Genomic DNA, 17,978 nt, shown 5'->3' on the forward strand with positions numbered 1-17,978 from the left:
GATAGATAGATAGATAGATAGATAGATAGATAGATAGATAGATAGATAGATAGATAGATAGATAGATAACATAAAAATTATATTTGAATTATGATTAAATTGTTTTTTCATTGTTTTCTATATTTATATAATTGTATATGTTTTATGCAAATGTATGATTACTAACCTTCAAGGCAGTAATGAAAAAATACGATGTATTTCTCTATTATGATAGAATGGGGGATGAAAGAAACAAAAATAATTCATTCTTTTGTTTCTTTCATGCTGTTGATGGATTAGGAGGTGCCATGTTGCCTTTACGCGGTAGGGGGCGCCCAAACGCCAACCGTCTGGGGCGTATGAGTGGAATTGTTGTTATGTCTGTGTTACATTGGCCATTGTAGGCTTTTTGACATTTACATTACATAACATTTATTCATACAAACGATACAGCATATAACGTTTTTTCTTTTGGTGCTGTAAAAAAGCATATCAGCCTGTGTGGTGTCCCAACTTTGATGTTTATTAATGTCCGAGATGCTACAAAAACTGAACTAGAGACACCATTGGTCAGTAATTCCTCATTTTCATCATTTTTCTATGTGAATTTATTGTTTTATTACTAAACAATTGTCTTCCTATATTACAATGACTAAACAGAAGCTAGACACATTTTTCCCATTAAAATCTCATTAAAATAAATCTACATGCTTTTCTTCACTACAAGCCTGCTGGTTGGTAGATAGATTAGTACTGTATCTGCTTTGGTCATTTGTGCAAATGTGTGATGGCCTGTAGGGTAAAACAATCACACTCCTTTGGACTGTATGTTCACACTTTACCCGAGTTTAATGGGCTTTGGGGGGGGCATGACCGGACGACCCTCACATAAACATAACTTTTAACTGCTCTGTACTAGGCCAGAAATCGTCCTTTTTTTTCAGAATTATAAAAAAAACATTTAAAATAATCCTTTAAACATGTTTGAATGTGCCTACATTACAAACAAAGGAAAATTGATTTCCTGACTACGTAGTTTGGTGATATAAAACTAGATCTGACTTCAACAAACGTAAAATATTAACCCAGATTTTCACAGTGGAATAGCTGGGACAGATGTATGGTAGTTTCCTTATTTTTTATATTGTGCCTTTAAAATGAATACTTTAATTCGTTTCTACTTTTCTGCATTGACTAAAGTGTTATTTAATCGTGAAAATGAAGCACACCAAACATTTTATATGAAAATCTACGTTATAAGTCTAATAGATGTTTTACTGAATTTTTTAGGATAGAGAGGAGGGAACATCCACCGCGTGCGTTTAGGTTAGCGCTTCAACAGTCCAGACACAACATATTGATTAGGTTAGCTGAATACATGCATCAGAAGATCATTACAAGTTAATATCATCGGAATAGTGACGCAGAGAGGGTTGTATTTTCATTCAAATCCTCATTTTACTACCTTTACATTCACAATAAACGCTGGTTCACACGGTCTCCCCGCCCCACGCCTCCGGTGGGTGGGGCCAGGCTGCGCTCTCTCACACAAAGACGCAGAACTGGCGCGAAAGCATATTTACCGGCAGCGGGCTGGGGGAGGGTGCGGCTGCACTGCACCACGCCGATCGATCGTTGCTGCCGTTGTAACAGGACACCTACTTAATTTACGCAAGAAGAAAAAAACTTTTCTCGTTGTTCAGGTTAAACGGCCGTGAAACAAAGGCGGTCGAAGTCGCACGCGCTTTTTGTGGCGAGCGCGTGTGTCCACCGGAGTTCTGCTTGGTCCCGCAACCGGACGCTGCGCTTCTTTGTTCTGTCTATCCCTGGACTTTCCATGTCTGCGACCACATGCACTAAGCGGTAAGTGCAATTTAACATTGCTTTGGATAAACGAGGGTGAATTAAATTCACTTTACGACAAACTTGTGACCTTTTTGTAAATTTCCTGGATTGTTTAAATGGACCATGTGATTCGTTTCCCCCTTGCATGTTACCAAACTGTAATCTTCAAAGAACACGCTATTCATAAAAAGTACAACCTGGTATTCTAAGGAGTTCCTGATCAACGATTACTGGTTACATTCTGTCCTTTTCATGTTAATAAACGACTTTGACTTGTTACTTTGGATAGATAGATGGCTAGATAGAAAGTTAGATGGATAGATAATACTAATTTATCCCACAATGCAAGGTTTTGATGCAACTACATATCTGCAGTTCTGCATGCGTAGTAATTCTGCACTATAGAAAGCGAGCGGCGCACGTGGGTGCTCGTTATTCTAATGACGTTCCCGTTGTCTCCACAGACACGCGTGTAAAAGTTCCGCAGCAATGCCTGGAGTAAACACGCACACACTATACGGCTGGGAGATGGAGCACTACTTTTACGACCAGATGGACACTGAAGAGGACTTCTTTAAATCTACAGCCCCTAGCGAGGATATATGGAAGAAATTCGAGCTGCTTCCCACCCCACCCATGTCGCCCTCAAGGACGCTGGATGGAGACTTGCTACTATCCCTACCAGGAGACCGACTCGGGTGGGCACCACCAAAGGTGTTAACGTGTGATGATGAGTACGAGGGGCTGCACAAGTTTGACCCCTTGGACATTTTTGGCAATCTTGGTTCTATCGTTATCAAAGACTGCATGTGGAGTGGGTTGTCCACGAGTCAGCGGCTGGAAAAAGCACAAATGACTGCTCATGTTCAGACATCTACAACACAACACCCACAGAAGGGTCTTCGTGCTGCACCGGGCACGCCCGTAAGCGGCACCCAAGCTGCACAGTGCGTGAACCCAGCAGCAGTGCTTGAGCTTCCTGTCCCGCATAACAGGAAAGTGACTGCAGGGTCGTCTGGCTCTGAGTGCCGTTCAGATTCATCTGGTAAGCGTTTAGATGGTGGTAGTAGTTGTTATGTGATGTGCTTTGTCAATGGATGGTGAATATATATGGTGGGTGACTAGATCGGTAGCATGCTTGTTCCATCTATTGGTGTATTCAATACACATTTTGAGTGACTTCATAATAAAACCCACCCTTTTTACCTCCTCAAGCCATGAAAGAGGCGTGTCAGATAAGATACTTATCCAGATGGCCTATAGCCCCCTGTAAACAGACTTTGCAAACACTGATGTTACGCATGTGCCGATTCAAATTAATTGTATTATTCTATTGTACAGACAATACTTTTTGTTTTGTTTTGACATAACCCTTTAAAAAAAGGAAGTTACTTAAAGCATCGCGCTGTAGGGAACTGGACTCTTGACAAGGATTCTGACAGATTTGACTAAGATTAATAATAAAAACTTTTGATTTGTGATGTTATTGTTTTAAAGTACTCCTATCTAGTTAAAATAGTTCTGTGTTGTACTTTTTCTAAATTGGTTATATTTTGTTACCTCAGATGATGAAGAGGAAGAAGATGATGATGAGATTGATGTGGTGTCCGTGGACAACCGACCAAAGCGCGGTCGCCCTCCAAGCCGTCGGACGCCAGTAACGATCACCGTGAGCGCAGATCCATTTGGGCCGTGTCCCAAGCGTTTCCACGTGTCCCTACATCGGCAACAGCACAATTACGCTGCCCCTTCTCCCGACACGGACCCAGAGGATGATGACTTCGATGATGTGGAGCCCATGAGCAAACGGCCACGCCTGGAGCCTCCTTCTCCGCTCTCCTCGCCCGCCACCTCGGACTCCGAGGACTCCAACGAACAGCGTCGTAACTTTTTGGAGAGGAAGAGGAGAGACGACCTGCGTTCCAGGTTCCAAGCGCTCAGGGAGGAGATCCCAGGACTGTCTGGTTCTTCAAAAACCTCAAAGGTGGCCATTCTGACTCAGGCGACAGACTACTTGCTAAAGCTGCATGCATCTCAGCGACGGCAAGCTCAGGAGAAAAGAAAGTTGAAAGCCAAACAGCAACAGCTTCTCCGCAGGATCAGTCTATTGCAGAACTCCTGAACAAAAAACAGCCACTTTACTTCAAATCATCTCAAGGATTCACAATGCTTATTATGAACTCTATGGAGATCTATGAAATCCATGTTAATTCTCGCCCTTTTTTTAAGGGATCTGTACATTTGTGTGTATGCGCCGAGGTTTGCATTGCTTTAGACCTTAACTGAGCCGCTGAATTCTGCGATCAGATGTGCTCCTGATGTGACGCTAATGAAACTTCCATGGTTTGCAAAGCCATCGTTGGTGGGTGATGTGTATGCATGTGGGGTGTTAAGGTTATAATGTGAGGGGAGTTGGGTTTGTAGGGTATTGTGTAAGGTGAGCATGTGTTCAAAAACACATTTTGTATGTTTTTGTGAGCTTACAGGAGGAAGTCTGAAATGTCATGTTCATAATGATCTGTACAAAATCTGCTGTAAATACTGTATTCAGAGGATGCTCTCCTCCTGTATCTACTCATGAACAGCACAGAGAATCTATTTTGTTAATAAATAAAGCATCTATAAAATGACCAAGTGCTCTTACCTTGTTTTTAAATTGACTTGCTTTATATTACTTTGCATTTATCCAGATCTTTACTGCACTCTCATCCTAACCAGTTTTAAATGGGTGAGACACACTAAAGAGATTTCGTTTTGGATGTCCATTTAAGACCTTTCTTAAAGTCACAAAATGCTCTTTGCCAGGGTTTTTTCCCGCTGTTGCAACTGAAAGAGGAAGGACTCTAATCTAGAATTAAATATGTAATTCAAAAGAGATCACCTTTGCCCTGCGCTATCCTGAACAACTGGTTAAACAGTCATGTGGAAGAATTGAAGTGTGACAACTAGTGGACAGACTACATCCCTGGTCTAAATGCGGATTATTTTGATAAAGTTTATCACATTAAATGTCAGATTTTTGCTTTCTGACTGCTTGTTTCAATGAGTTTTGTGGCAGTAGAAGTTGGAGAAGTGTGTTGTGGGATGCAGGAAGCAGAAAGAGGAAGTGATGCAGCCAGCCCTTGATCCTTTTCCTGTGTATCTGATTTTCTTCACATTACTGGGATTCTTTGAACACGAGCTAATTTATAGGCCCACATAAAATCTGCACAAGCCAAAAAGGAAAGAATTTATATACCCATCATTCATTTGTGCAATATTTTGTCTAACTTTAACTTTACAAAGTCAAGCACGTCGTACATGGTAGTTAAATGTTTGCGTGAGATGAATTTATTATAATTAAACTTATAGGGGTGGTTTACCGAACAAGGATTAGACTACTCCTAGACTAAAATAAATGTAAGATGTCCAAACGGAAAACAATTGCACTGACACATATAAAAATACATCAGTGCCCTTTATTCTGAGGCAAAACGCACACAAGTGATGTTTTAGTAAGGTATGTTTGACAAAACTAGTTTTATTTCCTAATTAAACTGAGGCCTAGTCCTGGTTTAAAATAATCTAAAAATAAATTCAAAATGTTCATTCAGGTGGGTTGGTTTTAACAATATGTGCTAGAAATTGTTACACTGTTAAGGCTTTCCCCCCCATCACTGAAAAAGAGGTCATATCGCTCCCCTTTCCCTATATTCAAAGACAATTACATAAGAATCCATGCATAAACAATCTACTTCTTGATATTGACATCACCTCTACCATACAATGACCCAGATTTTATTCCCACTGAATTACAGGAAGTCAAACTGCTCCAAACAACCACTGACACACTGATCCTAACTGAGATAATCTATGCCACACACACACAATATTACATTGCCTTTTCCAAGTACCTACATTTATTTTTTTAATTTCTATTTCTGGTTGGTTTTCCCAGTCAGAGCAGGAGTTATGTAACTGCTCTAAGTTGTGTTACTTCGAGAACGGGCAGGTTTTTTGTCTCGGTCTGTCTCTCACCTCACTGCAGTCTGGCTCAGATGATTTGTTTTTATTCATGCCAGGGTGTGGCTTTATACATTTAACTGGCTGTAAAATGAAATGTGACAGTCAAAACAAACTGTTCATACTGTGCACGCCTTACCATAATCAAGTACGATTTTGTATTTAGGGTGCCTGATTGTTCAGTTGTTTAATATTCATATCTGTATGTTTTGTAAAGGTGCAGCTTAAACCGAGAAAGACCAACTCACGTCTCCACATCGCCATTCAAACAGTGAAACTCTCTAAAAAAAGCATACCAAGAAATCTAGAAAGCATTGACCAGATTTACTGAGGTGGTGACACATGCATACATACATACAGTATCTGCAGATTCTTATACATGCATTCTGTGTATTAGTGTGCATATTTGGATTGTGCCTACAGAGTACTTCAAGGTGTTGATTTCAGGACACCCCACACAGGACCAGACATGAAAAATTAAAATATAACCAATTAAATTATAATGATTACATTATACAACTATTTAATTTTCTTAGTGCACGCAGGTATAATATTACAAACATTAAACTCTATCCTGAGTGCCTCAATTAAGATTGTCAGTTTGCATGTCTTTGAGAGGCTTATGTGGTGGTGTAGGGAACAGCTGTTACATTGTATGAATGCACTCAGATGAATGAAGAGAGCCTAACTGAACCCAGGCCAAGTCGCATCATTTGAAACCACCCCCTGCACTGTGATTGGCTGATGGGGTTGTAGCTCAGAGACAAGGGCGTGAGATTGGCAGAGGTCTTTGTCTGTCTGGTGGTTTTGTCTTTAATGAGATTTTAGACTCAGTCAATGGAGCAAAGCTTAAATTTTAAGTTAAATTCATGATCGGAGAAAATGGCACTAAGATTGTATATGTATTTCTGTCTGTCTATTAATAAATTGCATCCAAGTTAGATCCACGGAATAAATTAATAATGATTTAATTTCTTAAAGGATTCACAAGAATGTGTGGAAGCTCAACGGTTCAAAAACTCTGTAAATTATTATTGTAAATATTATCTTTGAAATTGTGAATTATATACAGAATCAAAAGAATTAATTTTTTTACACATTTGTTCAAAAATGTATTTATGGATGTTTATGGGATCAGTAATGTAAACCCGCTCCATTCATTGAACCAAGCACTGTACTTTAGCAGTGTACATTTTTCACTTTTTTTCATTTATTACACTAGTTTCCTTGTTTTGTATAAATAAAAACAATGTATATTGCAAATTTGTAATGATTTGATGTGAGCTGAATGTAGGTCAATAGGGTGGGTGTGATCCAACACAACTGCACTGGCTGACCACCATACAAACATGCTATTGTTATGTAACTTTCTTCTCTTCCTTGCCCCTCCCCCTTCTCTCTATTTCTCTCTCTGGCCGTTTCGGCGTGTCTCAATCCGATGGCTGCAACTGCTGAGGTCACACATGCAGGCAGCATATGTCAACAAGCTTGATTTATTAAAGTAACTGAGTATTACATTCTCAAGTCATAAGCATATTGCAACAATTTACGATTAACTTAGAATTAAAGTCAACTTTATAATTGTTAATATTCTGAATTAAGACGGTCTTGATGACGTATGCAGCCTGCAAATGCGACCTTCGGAGGCTGCAGCCTTTGGATTGAGAAACGGCCTCTCTCTTTCTCTCTCTGCCCTTCCTGTTTATTTCTCTCAGATTCAACAGACTCATCAGATTCAATAGCTTTTGGACATGATAATGGGTTAAAATTGTCAATACATAAACATTTAATAAACACCAAGTCACACAAAATTTCAAAAAATCCACACACAGAAAAGTATTGGCTACATGTACCTCGTATGTTTATTACCGTCTCAGTTGTAATGCGATGCCACCCTCTAGTGGTAAAATTGCTTACTGCCTACAAAAAGAAAACAATTTCAGTCTTTTCAGTCATCAAGCTGCAAGTTTGTTTACACAACTTTACATTTCCCCCTGTACGCTTTTAAACAGCTTTTTTGATGCATTATACAACGCGTAACTGCACACATGACGCTAACACACAATTATCGAATATAAATAAATGTTGAGGATAAAACACGCTTTTATGATGCAAAAATAATTCAGTAAATATTAAATAAGCAATAACATTTAAACGTCACCTAATTTAAACGTCAACTGTGGGGAAAAATTGGTTAAACGAGGTCATGTTTATCTGCAACCGCTTTGCTAACTCTGACTTGTTTCGTTGGACGATTTCGATGTCAATCAAACGTATATCCGCTAGCGCAACGCAACTTGACGTGGGATACTATTGGTCAATTCATATAATCATCCCGCCTGACGAGCCTCATTCCTTTCATTTAATTGGCTGAGGCGAAGCAGTTTAAATTTGAACAGTTTTCAAACGGCAGAAAGTTATAAACGTGCAGCAGAGCTTCGTGTCGCGCTCGTTGTTCAGAGACGAAAACGGTTTTTGTGTTAAAATTTTGCAGTTTGATTAAGGTATGTATTTTTGATGACATTATACACACATACGAGACAGCGATTATGACATTGACAAGCGATTAAATAAGCTATAAAAATGCTAAAATCGTCTTTCTTTCTCCTACTTGTGTTGTTAGAATTTGCTAATGTCCAGTAAGTGAGTTTAACTTAGAATTGAAACGTATTCAATTGTGTTTTACGTGCGGAGATGCTTTTTATTCTTAGCTTTGTTATGAAATGTATTTATTTTGATGTGAAATTGCTAATGACAGGTCAATTCGAGTAACATTACATTTGATTGGGCCTAATTTACTAATAGAACTTATCAAAAGCCCAGGCTTGTGTTATTTGCTATTTTGGCATTTTAACTGGTTTCACTGAAGCTAACTTATTTATTTAAAGATCAGATATTATTTGTGAGCACATGACAAGCAACTGTTTTTGATCTGGTTAACACCCAATCGAAATCGAATTTTCTTTCATTTGTGCAAGGGAAAGTGAGAAGGGGAGAGCTTGTTCTCGGCTCTAAATGTATGTTCAGGTTCAAATAATTGGTTAAAAATCCAGTCAGTGTATTTTGCTAGTCAGTGAGCTGTTTATTACCTTTTCAGATTGACTATAGGCAATGCAGAGGTTGAAAAGTGCCTTAAAAAGCTGACAATCTTATTATTAATCCTACATAGTTCAGCAGAATCCATGGAAGGACAGATGAGGCCATAAGTGGTAATGATTCTTTGAAGATTTTATGAATCTCTTCCTTGTTCCTTTCTTGTTTTTATAAAGCTCATGCCCTCAAGGGATTGCCACAGTGCAGGCAAAACCATGTAGCATCATTTGTATAACGCACATTAAGAAAAATAAAAGATTAATGTAACTAAGTGTTTAAGAATAGCCTTTGACCATCTCTCTAAGGCATGATGTCATCACAGATGAAGAGCCACTTTCTGTATTCCAAGCACTCCTCTGAACTTCACTGGTTTGTGTTTTAGTTATTTGGGTTGTGAGTTTTTGCTCTGGTAACCACAGTGGTATATTGTTGCTCAAAGATGTCAGAAATTCTACAGATTTTAACGGTCTCAAGTGTGAGATCAATGTTGTTAAAGCGATACTCCAGATAAATGTCAAAATTATCCCATGACTTGCATACCCTCAAGCAATCCGAGATACAAATGTCCATTATCTTTCAGACGAGCACATTTGGAGTTATTTTCGTAATTGCCCTTGCTTATCCAAGCTTTAAAATGGTAGAAAACAGGAATCAGGAAACAACTTCTGACTTTAAACCCCAAAAAAGTGCATTTATCCTTCACAGAGGTAATCCACACGGCTCCAGTGGGTTAATATAGGTTGTCTGCGCTGTGATCTATGCAATTGTGTAAGATATATGGAGGAATGTTTGTAACCAAACCGATCAGAGGCCCCACTGACTTCCATCGTAGAATACCATGGAAGTAAATGGTGCCCCAGATCTGTTCTTTTTTTCAAATATCTTCATTTGTAATCATCCAATAATGTAAGAAAAATAATAAAAATTCAAACATTTAATAAACTATAATAACTAGCATCTGGTAACGGCGCCATCTTAAATTTATGTGAGAGTTTTAGCGTAGTGAGCGCTTGTTGCCATGGGTACATTGCACAGTGAGACTCATGAATCTCGTTACTGGAAGCTAGTTGTTATAGTTTATGAAGTTTAAAATATGGGTATTTTACTTACAGTTTTGCATTGATTACTTGCAAAAGACCTTTATTAACCCCTTAGAGCCATGTAGATTACTTCTGTAAAGGATGGATGCACGTTTGGGCTTCAAAGTCAGAATTGGATTCCTGTTTTCTTCCATTATAAGCTTGGAAAAGCAAGGACATTTACTAAAATACCTCCAAATGTGTTCATCTGAAAGATGATGGATATACTTGGATTGCTTGAGGGTGGGTAAATCATGAGGTCATTTTGATATTTGGCTGGAGTATGGCTTTAAGTTCTTTTGGTATTGGTTTGGAAGGTGGAATGCCAGCCTGCCATGGTCTTATCAGTAAAAGCAGCTGTGCATGTTGCCCACTGGGCGTGACTTACCAAACGAATGTCATCATGTACTGTCCGTTTTTGTCTTGCAGTATGAGTTCTGTGGCGGTGAAGGAGAATCAGGGAGTTTGTGCTGTACGGAAGAACAGCGGTTCTGAAGATTTTTGTGATATTTTCTTATTGGAACAGCCGACCGGCAGGCCCTCGATCCTCCGGCAGTCGCAGGCTGACAACATTAACAGGACTGCACATAAAGCAGCAAAGGTGGGCTTGCCAAGCTTTTTTAAACTTGAGCCTTTTCAGCACAGTGGCTGTTTTATATAAACAAATCATAGGTTAACAAAGTAATCAAAATTAGCGGTCAACCGATTATTGGCACCGATAATATTAAGCATTTTTTTAATGTTTATCGAAATCAGCCTTTTTCAAAACGAATTTGCTGATTAAAATAAAATAATTTAATTTGAAATGTGCCATTTAATGTGATACATTAATTTTACACAAGATAAACTGCATATATCGGTTCAAAATGTCGGTTATCGGACTATTTGATCTGTAATGAGCAGTAAAAATTACGTGTTTTTGGATAGGTTTGTTTCCAAACTCCTTTGCGAGACCCAGTCACAAAGAGGATTATGTCCCCAAGCCGCAAAAACGGGAACGCAAGCCAGGAGGACAACACACAAATATTGGAGACTTTTACTGACCAGTAAGTGTATTTACCTGGAGTTTAAATTTTGGGATTCATAGGTTTCCCATAATGTGTGAAAGTGCTATAGATTAAACTTTTTTTTTTTACTTAATAGCAAATGTAACACACTTGTTTTACAGGAGTTCCCTGTTGAGCACTTCTACCACACCAGTCAACATGCAAAGTAACAGCACTTCCTTACCTGACGATGATATGCTTATTCAGAGCAAAGGAGTTTACACACTTGATCTTGACAATCTAGATGCTGTCAACCCTTTCTTGGGATCCAATAAAATGGCAAATTCTCCTCCCAAATCTTCCGATTTACTTGTGACTCGGGAATCAGAGCTTACAGAGTCAAGTACGACTACAGCCACTGTTTGTGACGTTAAAGATGACCAGAAGGTTCTCGATGTGTCAGACACTCCACTAGATGAGACCCTCCCGTTTGTCCCATCCGTAGAAAATTCCCTTGCAGAAATATCTTCGGTAGAGGGCACAGTCATCATCAAGACAGACAACAGTGAGAAAAGCATCACAGAAACTGAGGAGTCTGATATTACTGAACCGGCACAAGAACCGCAGCAGATTTCGGTTGTGAAAGACCAACCTGAGACTCAAGACTCGCCATTACCTACTGCAGGATCGTATAATTTAGATTTTGACAACATTGATTTACTCAATCCATTCCAAACTGGTGGCTCAAAGATCCCAAACTCTCCTATGCTTGGTAAGAATGTAGAAGTTTCTGATCCACCCCTGCCAAGCCAAGAAGTCATACAGGAGCCAGAGATCTCAGTCCAGACGCCCCCAGTGGTCCCTGATGCTCCCTGTCCATCACAGGAGAAGTCGCCTACCACAGAGGGCTCCTCATCTACAACGCCACCTAAAGAGAACCCAATGCTGTTGGAATTTAACTTCAATGATGGAGCGGAAGTTAAGTGCAAACCTCCACCAAAACGACTTGGGGTCAAAAGACCTCCGGGGGCCAAGCCTGTAACCAAAAAGACTGAAAAGAAAGAACCAGAACCCAAGAAGTTGTCACCTAAGAACTCTGAAGAGACTGAACCTGTGGATGTTCCTCCAGTTAAAGGTTCTTATGCATTTGATTTTGACAAATTTGATGACCCAAACTTTAACCCCTTTGGTACAACGGCTAAGATGGGTAACTCTCCACCACGTGGGATCCAAACCAGCCCAGTTTTGAACCAAGATGATGTTCCTGCTGAACAGCCTGAAATCTCTGGACATGATGATCAGCCTGAGGCACCCGCACATGAAGATCCCAAGCACCGGTACATAACTTGCTTGCGCATAATGCATTAAGATTCTGGTTAAAATTATATGCATAATGACTTTTTTTCCACAGGTCTCCTCAGGCTATTTCTGAAAGCAATGCAAGTGTGGATAAAACTGAGTCCTTAGTACCCATGCTGGTAAGGATGTCCTTCAACATTTCTCTCTAAACAAATGTGTTGCAATGCTTTATGATGTTAAGTCTTGTATGCTGACTCTTTCTTACAGACAGCAAATGATGTCGAGGCATCGGCTGCCATCCACACTGAGATCCCTCATAGCCCAGCCACTCAAGAGCCAGAGGTCACAGCCACTCCGGAACCCAAACAAGATCTTCTTAACCAGACCTGTGAGCTTGGTATGACAACACCAAGTGAAGATGAGTTTGTGCCGGGTGAATTGTGTGAGTAAATGCGTTTGTACCATTATCTGAACAAAACCAACCAAAGCCGTTCTGTGGCAGCACTAAACATGGTGCTTACAACATATTTTTCTGTCACAGTCATGCCAGGAGAAGATTTTGATGGGCAGATTGATTACCTGGAACAGTTTGGATCAAATAATGTGAGTGTTACCTTTGACTTCGTCTTTCAAAACAACCTGGCTGTGTAAAATTAAACCCTTAAGGGGGATAGTTCACCTAAAATATGAAAATGCTGTCATTTACTCGTCCTCAGGTTGTTCTAAACCTGTATGCATTTTTTAAAATAATAGATCTGGGGCACCATTCACTTCCATAGTATCTTTTTTCCTACCATTATAAAAAGTCAGTGGGGCATCTGATCGGTTTGGTTACAAACATTCTTCAAAATATCTTCCTTTATTCATATTGTTCATCAGAACAAAGAAACTTCTAGTGTTTGTAACAACATGAGAGTTAGAAAATGAAGACAGAATTTGTACTTTTTGGGTGAACTATCCCTTTAATAAAGTTGGGCAGGTAGCAAAATGTTGTTTATTGGTCTACTACATATAACTTTGGATGTTTACACTTGGTATATTGCTAAACAAATAGATGTTGAGAAATAAAACGTGCCTAACTTTTATAGTTTAAGGAGTCTGCGTTGCGGAAACAGTCGCTGTATATGAAGTTTGACCCATTGCTGAAGGAAAGTCCAAAGAAAAATGCAATGGATAGTGCTGGATTCAGCCTGCCACGTCCCTCACTTGCCTTCAGGTGAGATTGTTAAACATACAAATTTTTCTTGTGCTTTATTGAAGCATACATTTTTATTGGATGCTATTAAATATCTTGGTCTTTTGCTACTTTTGCCAGCTCGAGAGCTTTAATGCAATAAATTCTGAATGCATAAAGCAAAATTTGAAATGTGCGAATTTTTCTTCAGGATTGCGCAAATTTACAGTGTGTTTGTTTTAGGATGATGGAAGCTGCAAAATCCGAGGGAAGGCAGAGGTCTCAGAGTCTCAGTGCGAAGCTGCTGGAAGATTTCCCTCCACCAGTAAGCTTAAACTCCCATGATGCACTGCTTTTTTGTAATGAAACCTTAAAGTCCCAGCATTGTAACAAATTTGACGTTTTTCTTTTTTTTTACCATTTGTGTGAATTTCCAGGTGGTGGACAATGTGGTGCCAGATCCAACTGTTCTGGACTTACTGGTTCCCACCTTAAAACAGCCAGTGAAGACTGAGGAGTCTATCATAGAGGTTCTGAAGTACAGTCAGAGAGACATGGACGCTGCACTACAGAGAGCAGACAGACAGGTTAATGTTTGTTCATGGCTTTATACGATATGAGCAGAACATGTGAGGTGGGACTCAAATGTTTTGTTGTTCTCTTGTTAGGCAGAGGAGAGGCAACAGCAGCTGAATACTCAGATTGAAAGATTGCAGCTGGAGAATCAGCACATGCTGTAAGTGTGGAGTCAAAATGCTTTTCTTTTGTTTTTCAATGAGTTGTATTGGTTCTCAAATCTCTTTATTTGGTTAATCAAAAATATTTTTACAAATCCTTATCCAGCAATTTCAGTATTTTTGTGATGATATAAGAAATTATTATTTGTGACCCTCTCTGCAAAATTCAAGCTAAGGTCTCATTATCTTGTAATTGAGAGATCAGGAGCATCAAAAGTTCAGATTTCAGTCTTTGACATGGCATAACTCGGTCAATAATAAAGATAGCAAAGTTATATATTCATTACATTTATGTAGCATGAATAATGACTTTAGCTGGGTTTTTACAGACTGTCACATTTGTAAACCCAGTGGTTCCTTCCCAAGCTGGGGAGTGTGAGATGGTGCCATGAAGGGACATTTTATAAAATACATGAATTTATCATTAATTCTGTGTATTTAAATTTCAGAAAAATAAGGCTACTAACCAACAACACCGTTGTATCATTTAACGGAATAGTCTACTCATTTTCAATATTAAAATGTTATTACCTTAACTAAGAAGAGTTGATACATCCCTCTATCACAGGGGTAGGCAAGTTAAGTCCTAGAGAGCCGCAGTCCTGAATATTTTAGCCTAAGCACTGATAATCTAACCTGATGTCTAAATCCTAAAGACATTGATTAGCTTGTTCAGGTGTGTTTGATTAGGGTTGGAACTAAACTCTGCAGGACTGCGGCTCTGTAGGACCGAACTTGCCTACACCCGCTCTATCATCTGTGTGCGTGCACGTAAGCGCTGGAGCGCGCTGCGACACTTCGATAGCATTTAGCTTAGCCCCATTCATTCAATGGTATCAAACCGAGATAAAGTTAGAAGTGACCAAACACATCAATGTTTTTCCTATTTAAGACGAGTAGTTATACGAGCAAGTTTGGTGGTACAAAATAAAACGTAGCGCTTTTCTATATTTTAACTATATTGTATGGCGGAACAGCACTTTTGGGAGTACTTCAACTCGCCTGAAAAATCCACTCCCCTTCTCCCTCTCATAATGGGAGAGGGAGGGTGTTACTGCGCCAAGTCGAAGTACTCCCAAAAGTGCTGTTCCGCCATACAATATAGTTCCTCTTTTAAATCTGTTTAGAAAAGCGCTACATTTTATTTTGTACCACCAAACTTGCTTGTATAACTACTCGTCTTGAATAGGAAAAACGTTGATGTGTTTGGTCACTTCTAACTTTATCTCTGAGTGGTACCATTGAATGAATGGGGCTAAGCTAAATGCTATCGAAGTGTCGCAGCGCGCTCCAGCGCTTACGTGCACACACACAGATGATAGAGGGATGTATCAACTCTTCTTAGTTAAGGTAATAACATATTTTAATATTGAAAATGAGTAGACTATTCCTTTAATGTTTTGTTTAAAGGATTAGTCAATTTTCTTAAAAAAAAAAATCCAGATCATTTATTTACCACCATGTCATACAAAATGTTGATGTCTTTCTTTGTTTAGTCAAGAATAAATTGTTTTTTGAGGAAAACATCCCAGGATTTTTCTCATTTTAATGGACTTTCATGGACCCCAACACTTAACAGTTTTAATGCAGTTTAAAATTGCAATTTCAAAGGACTATAAACGATCCCAAACAAGGCATAAGGGTCTTATCTAGGGAAACGATTGTAATTTTTGGCAAGAAAAAAAATGCACTTTTAAACCACAACTTCTCGTCGTCCTCCGGTCGTGTGATGCTCCAGCTCGACCTCACGTAATGCGTCATCACGTCAAGAGGTCACGGATGACGTATGCGAAACTACCACAGTGTTTACAAGTGTGGAGAAAGAGATCCGTTCCGACGTTGTATGTGGTTAGATACTAATTAATGTCTTTGTGTCAGTTTATTGTTTAAAATGGTCTGCCAATGTGGGTTTCATATATGTAATACGTGACCTTTCCACGGCATTATGCAATTACATGAGGTCGCGCTGGCTCATCACACAGCCGGAGAAAGATGAGAATTTGTGGTTTAAAAGTGCATATTTTTATAAGGTGTACAATCGTTTTGCTAGATAAGACCCTTATGCCTAGTTTGAGATCGTTTTGAGTGCTTTGAAACTGCTTTGAAAGTGTTGGGGTCCATTATAGTCCATTAAAATCAGAAATATCCTGGAATGTTTTGTTTTCCTCAAAGAAACATAATTTCTTCTCGACTGAACAAAGAAAGACAACAACATTTTGGATGACATAGTGGTGAGTAAATTATCTGGATTTTTTTTAGAAAATGAACTAATCCTTTAATTAAAATACTAAGTTTAAGATGGTTTCATGTCATGAATTTTCTTTGGAGGGAGCGCTAAGAAATGTACCCTCCACAAGGGGAGGCGCATGCCAAAAAGTTTGAGAACCACTGCGTTACCTATGGGACCCTTGGTAAATGGTTGACATTTGCATGACACACAAGTCACACTCTCTCTCTTTCTTTCCTTCCCTCAGGTTTATAGTCTCAGAGTTTGAGGCCACTATCACTCAGATCACAGGTATAATGATTGTTTGCTCGTAAACTGTTTATTCACATAAGCAATATGTTGTGAACCCAACTGTCTATGTATGCGTTTATAGATGAGTATAAACAGAAGGAAGACTTGGCTAAAATTGAGTTGGAACGAGTCTCTCTGGAAAAAGATCAGCTGGCCAAAGAATTGAATGAATTGGAACGATCCTTCTCCTCTGTTGTCAAACGTCTCGACAGATGCAAGGAAGTTATTGAAGGATTCAAAAAGGTGTGGTGTTTTTGTTTGGTTGGGTTGTTTAACTAAACTAGAAATTGGTTTTGTCTAACATTTTCTTTTCTTTCTCACATAGAATGAAGAGACCCTAAAACAGTATGCTCAGAACTGCATGGACCGACTACAAAAAGAGGAAAAGCGTTATCAAGCACTTAAAGCCCATGCGGAAGAGAAACTAGATCAGTATGAGTTTTTTTTCCTTATAAAATGCATTACGATAATCCATTACAGTCTAAAGTACATACGGTTTTATGATTGCGTAGCGTGGACTGATTCATTTGTGTCACTAATGACCCAATGTTTTTTCCAGTGCAAACAAGGCCATAGCAGATGTACGTACCAAGACTGGTGCAGAAGTGGCGACACTGCAGGTGCAGCTCAAGAGAGAGCAGCTTAAAGTACAATCCCTAGAAAAGGATCTGGAACAAAAGGTACACAAACGTGGCATCACTCTTAAGACCAAAGTGTACTTCACTTGTGCGCATGCAAACTTTATGGGTCATTTAACTGTTTGCTTTCTCTTCTCAGGCTAAAGAAGTCAAAGATGTCACAGAGCTATGTGATGAGCTGCTGCTAAAAGTACAAAAGCATGGTTTTTAAATGTGCTTTCTTTTATTTGTGTTGTGTCCTTTTTTATATGTGTTTGTCAAAGCAGTTTTAATAAATAATAAATGGAGTATTAATGCACTTTCTTCTGTCAATGCTTAAATTAAATTATTTTGGTGAGACGAGGTCAAGGTAACATTTTAACAGTACTTTTTTGTATGTGTGTATCAGGTAGTTATTTTTTGCTTTGATATATTTTACTGATTTTTGAGAATCTTTTTGTCCTGGAACCGGGAAAAGTCCTCTGTCCTCTTGACCTCTCAAACTCTTCTTCTTATTTTCTGAGAAATTTGTTCCTTAATCTTTGAACGAAGCAGTTGTTTTTAAGAGGCATAAATTGTAAACATCGGCTTCAAATGTACCGTAAACTGTGGTTACCATAATTTACCAATATATTTTGTTCAACAGAAT

General features: G+C 39.0%; 2 protein-coding genes across 3 annotated transcripts; both read left to right on the forward strand.

Annotated features, from left to right (window-relative positions):
• The first annotated feature begins 1,493 nt into the window (after window positions 1–1,493).
• mycla (MYCL proto-oncogene, bHLH transcription factor a) lies at window positions 1,494–4,661 on the forward strand. Its single transcript, XM_065296393.2, has 3 exons — window positions 1,494–1,842; window positions 2,289–2,869; window positions 3,390–4,661. The coding sequence occupies exons 1-3, from the start codon at window positions 1,817–1,819 to the stop codon at window positions 3,944–3,946; spliced, it is 1,164 nt and encodes a 387-aa protein (XP_065152465.1). The 5' UTR covers window positions 1,494–1,816; the 3' UTR covers window positions 3,947–4,661.
• Window positions 4,662–8,202: 3,541 nt separating this feature from the next.
• On the forward strand, window positions 8,203–17,648 carry tacc3 (transforming, acidic coiled-coil containing protein 3). Of its 2 annotated transcripts, XM_065296395.1 has the most exons (17): window positions 8,233–8,330; window positions 8,996–9,035; window positions 10,428–10,599; window positions 10,926–11,044; window positions 11,167–12,321; window positions 12,396–12,462; window positions 12,551–12,725; window positions 12,825–12,886; window positions 13,372–13,499; window positions 13,701–13,782; window positions 13,895–14,044; window positions 14,126–14,193; window positions 16,669–16,712; window positions 16,795–16,955; window positions 17,038–17,144; window positions 17,272–17,392; window positions 17,490–17,648. In XM_065296395.1, the coding sequence occupies exons 3-17, from the start codon at window positions 10,429–10,431 to the stop codon at window positions 17,559–17,561; spliced, it is 2,682 nt and encodes an 893-aa protein (XP_065152467.1). In that variant the 5' UTR covers window positions 8,233–8,330; window positions 8,996–9,035; window position 10,428; the 3' UTR covers window positions 17,562–17,648. The 2 variants fall into 2 exon arrangements, with proteins under 2 accessions (XP_065152466.1, XP_065152467.1); XM_065296394.1 differs by lacking the exon at window positions 8,996–9,035 and having other exon boundaries at window positions 8,203–8,330.
• Window positions 17,649–17,978: the final 330 nt, after the last annotated feature.

Source organism: Paramisgurnus dabryanus, chromosome 20, assembly GCF_030506205.2.
Source record: "Paramisgurnus dabryanus chromosome 20, PD_genome_1.1, whole genome shotgun sequence".
NCBI lineage: Eukaryota > Metazoa > Chordata > Actinopteri > Cypriniformes > Cobitidae > Paramisgurnus > Paramisgurnus dabryanus.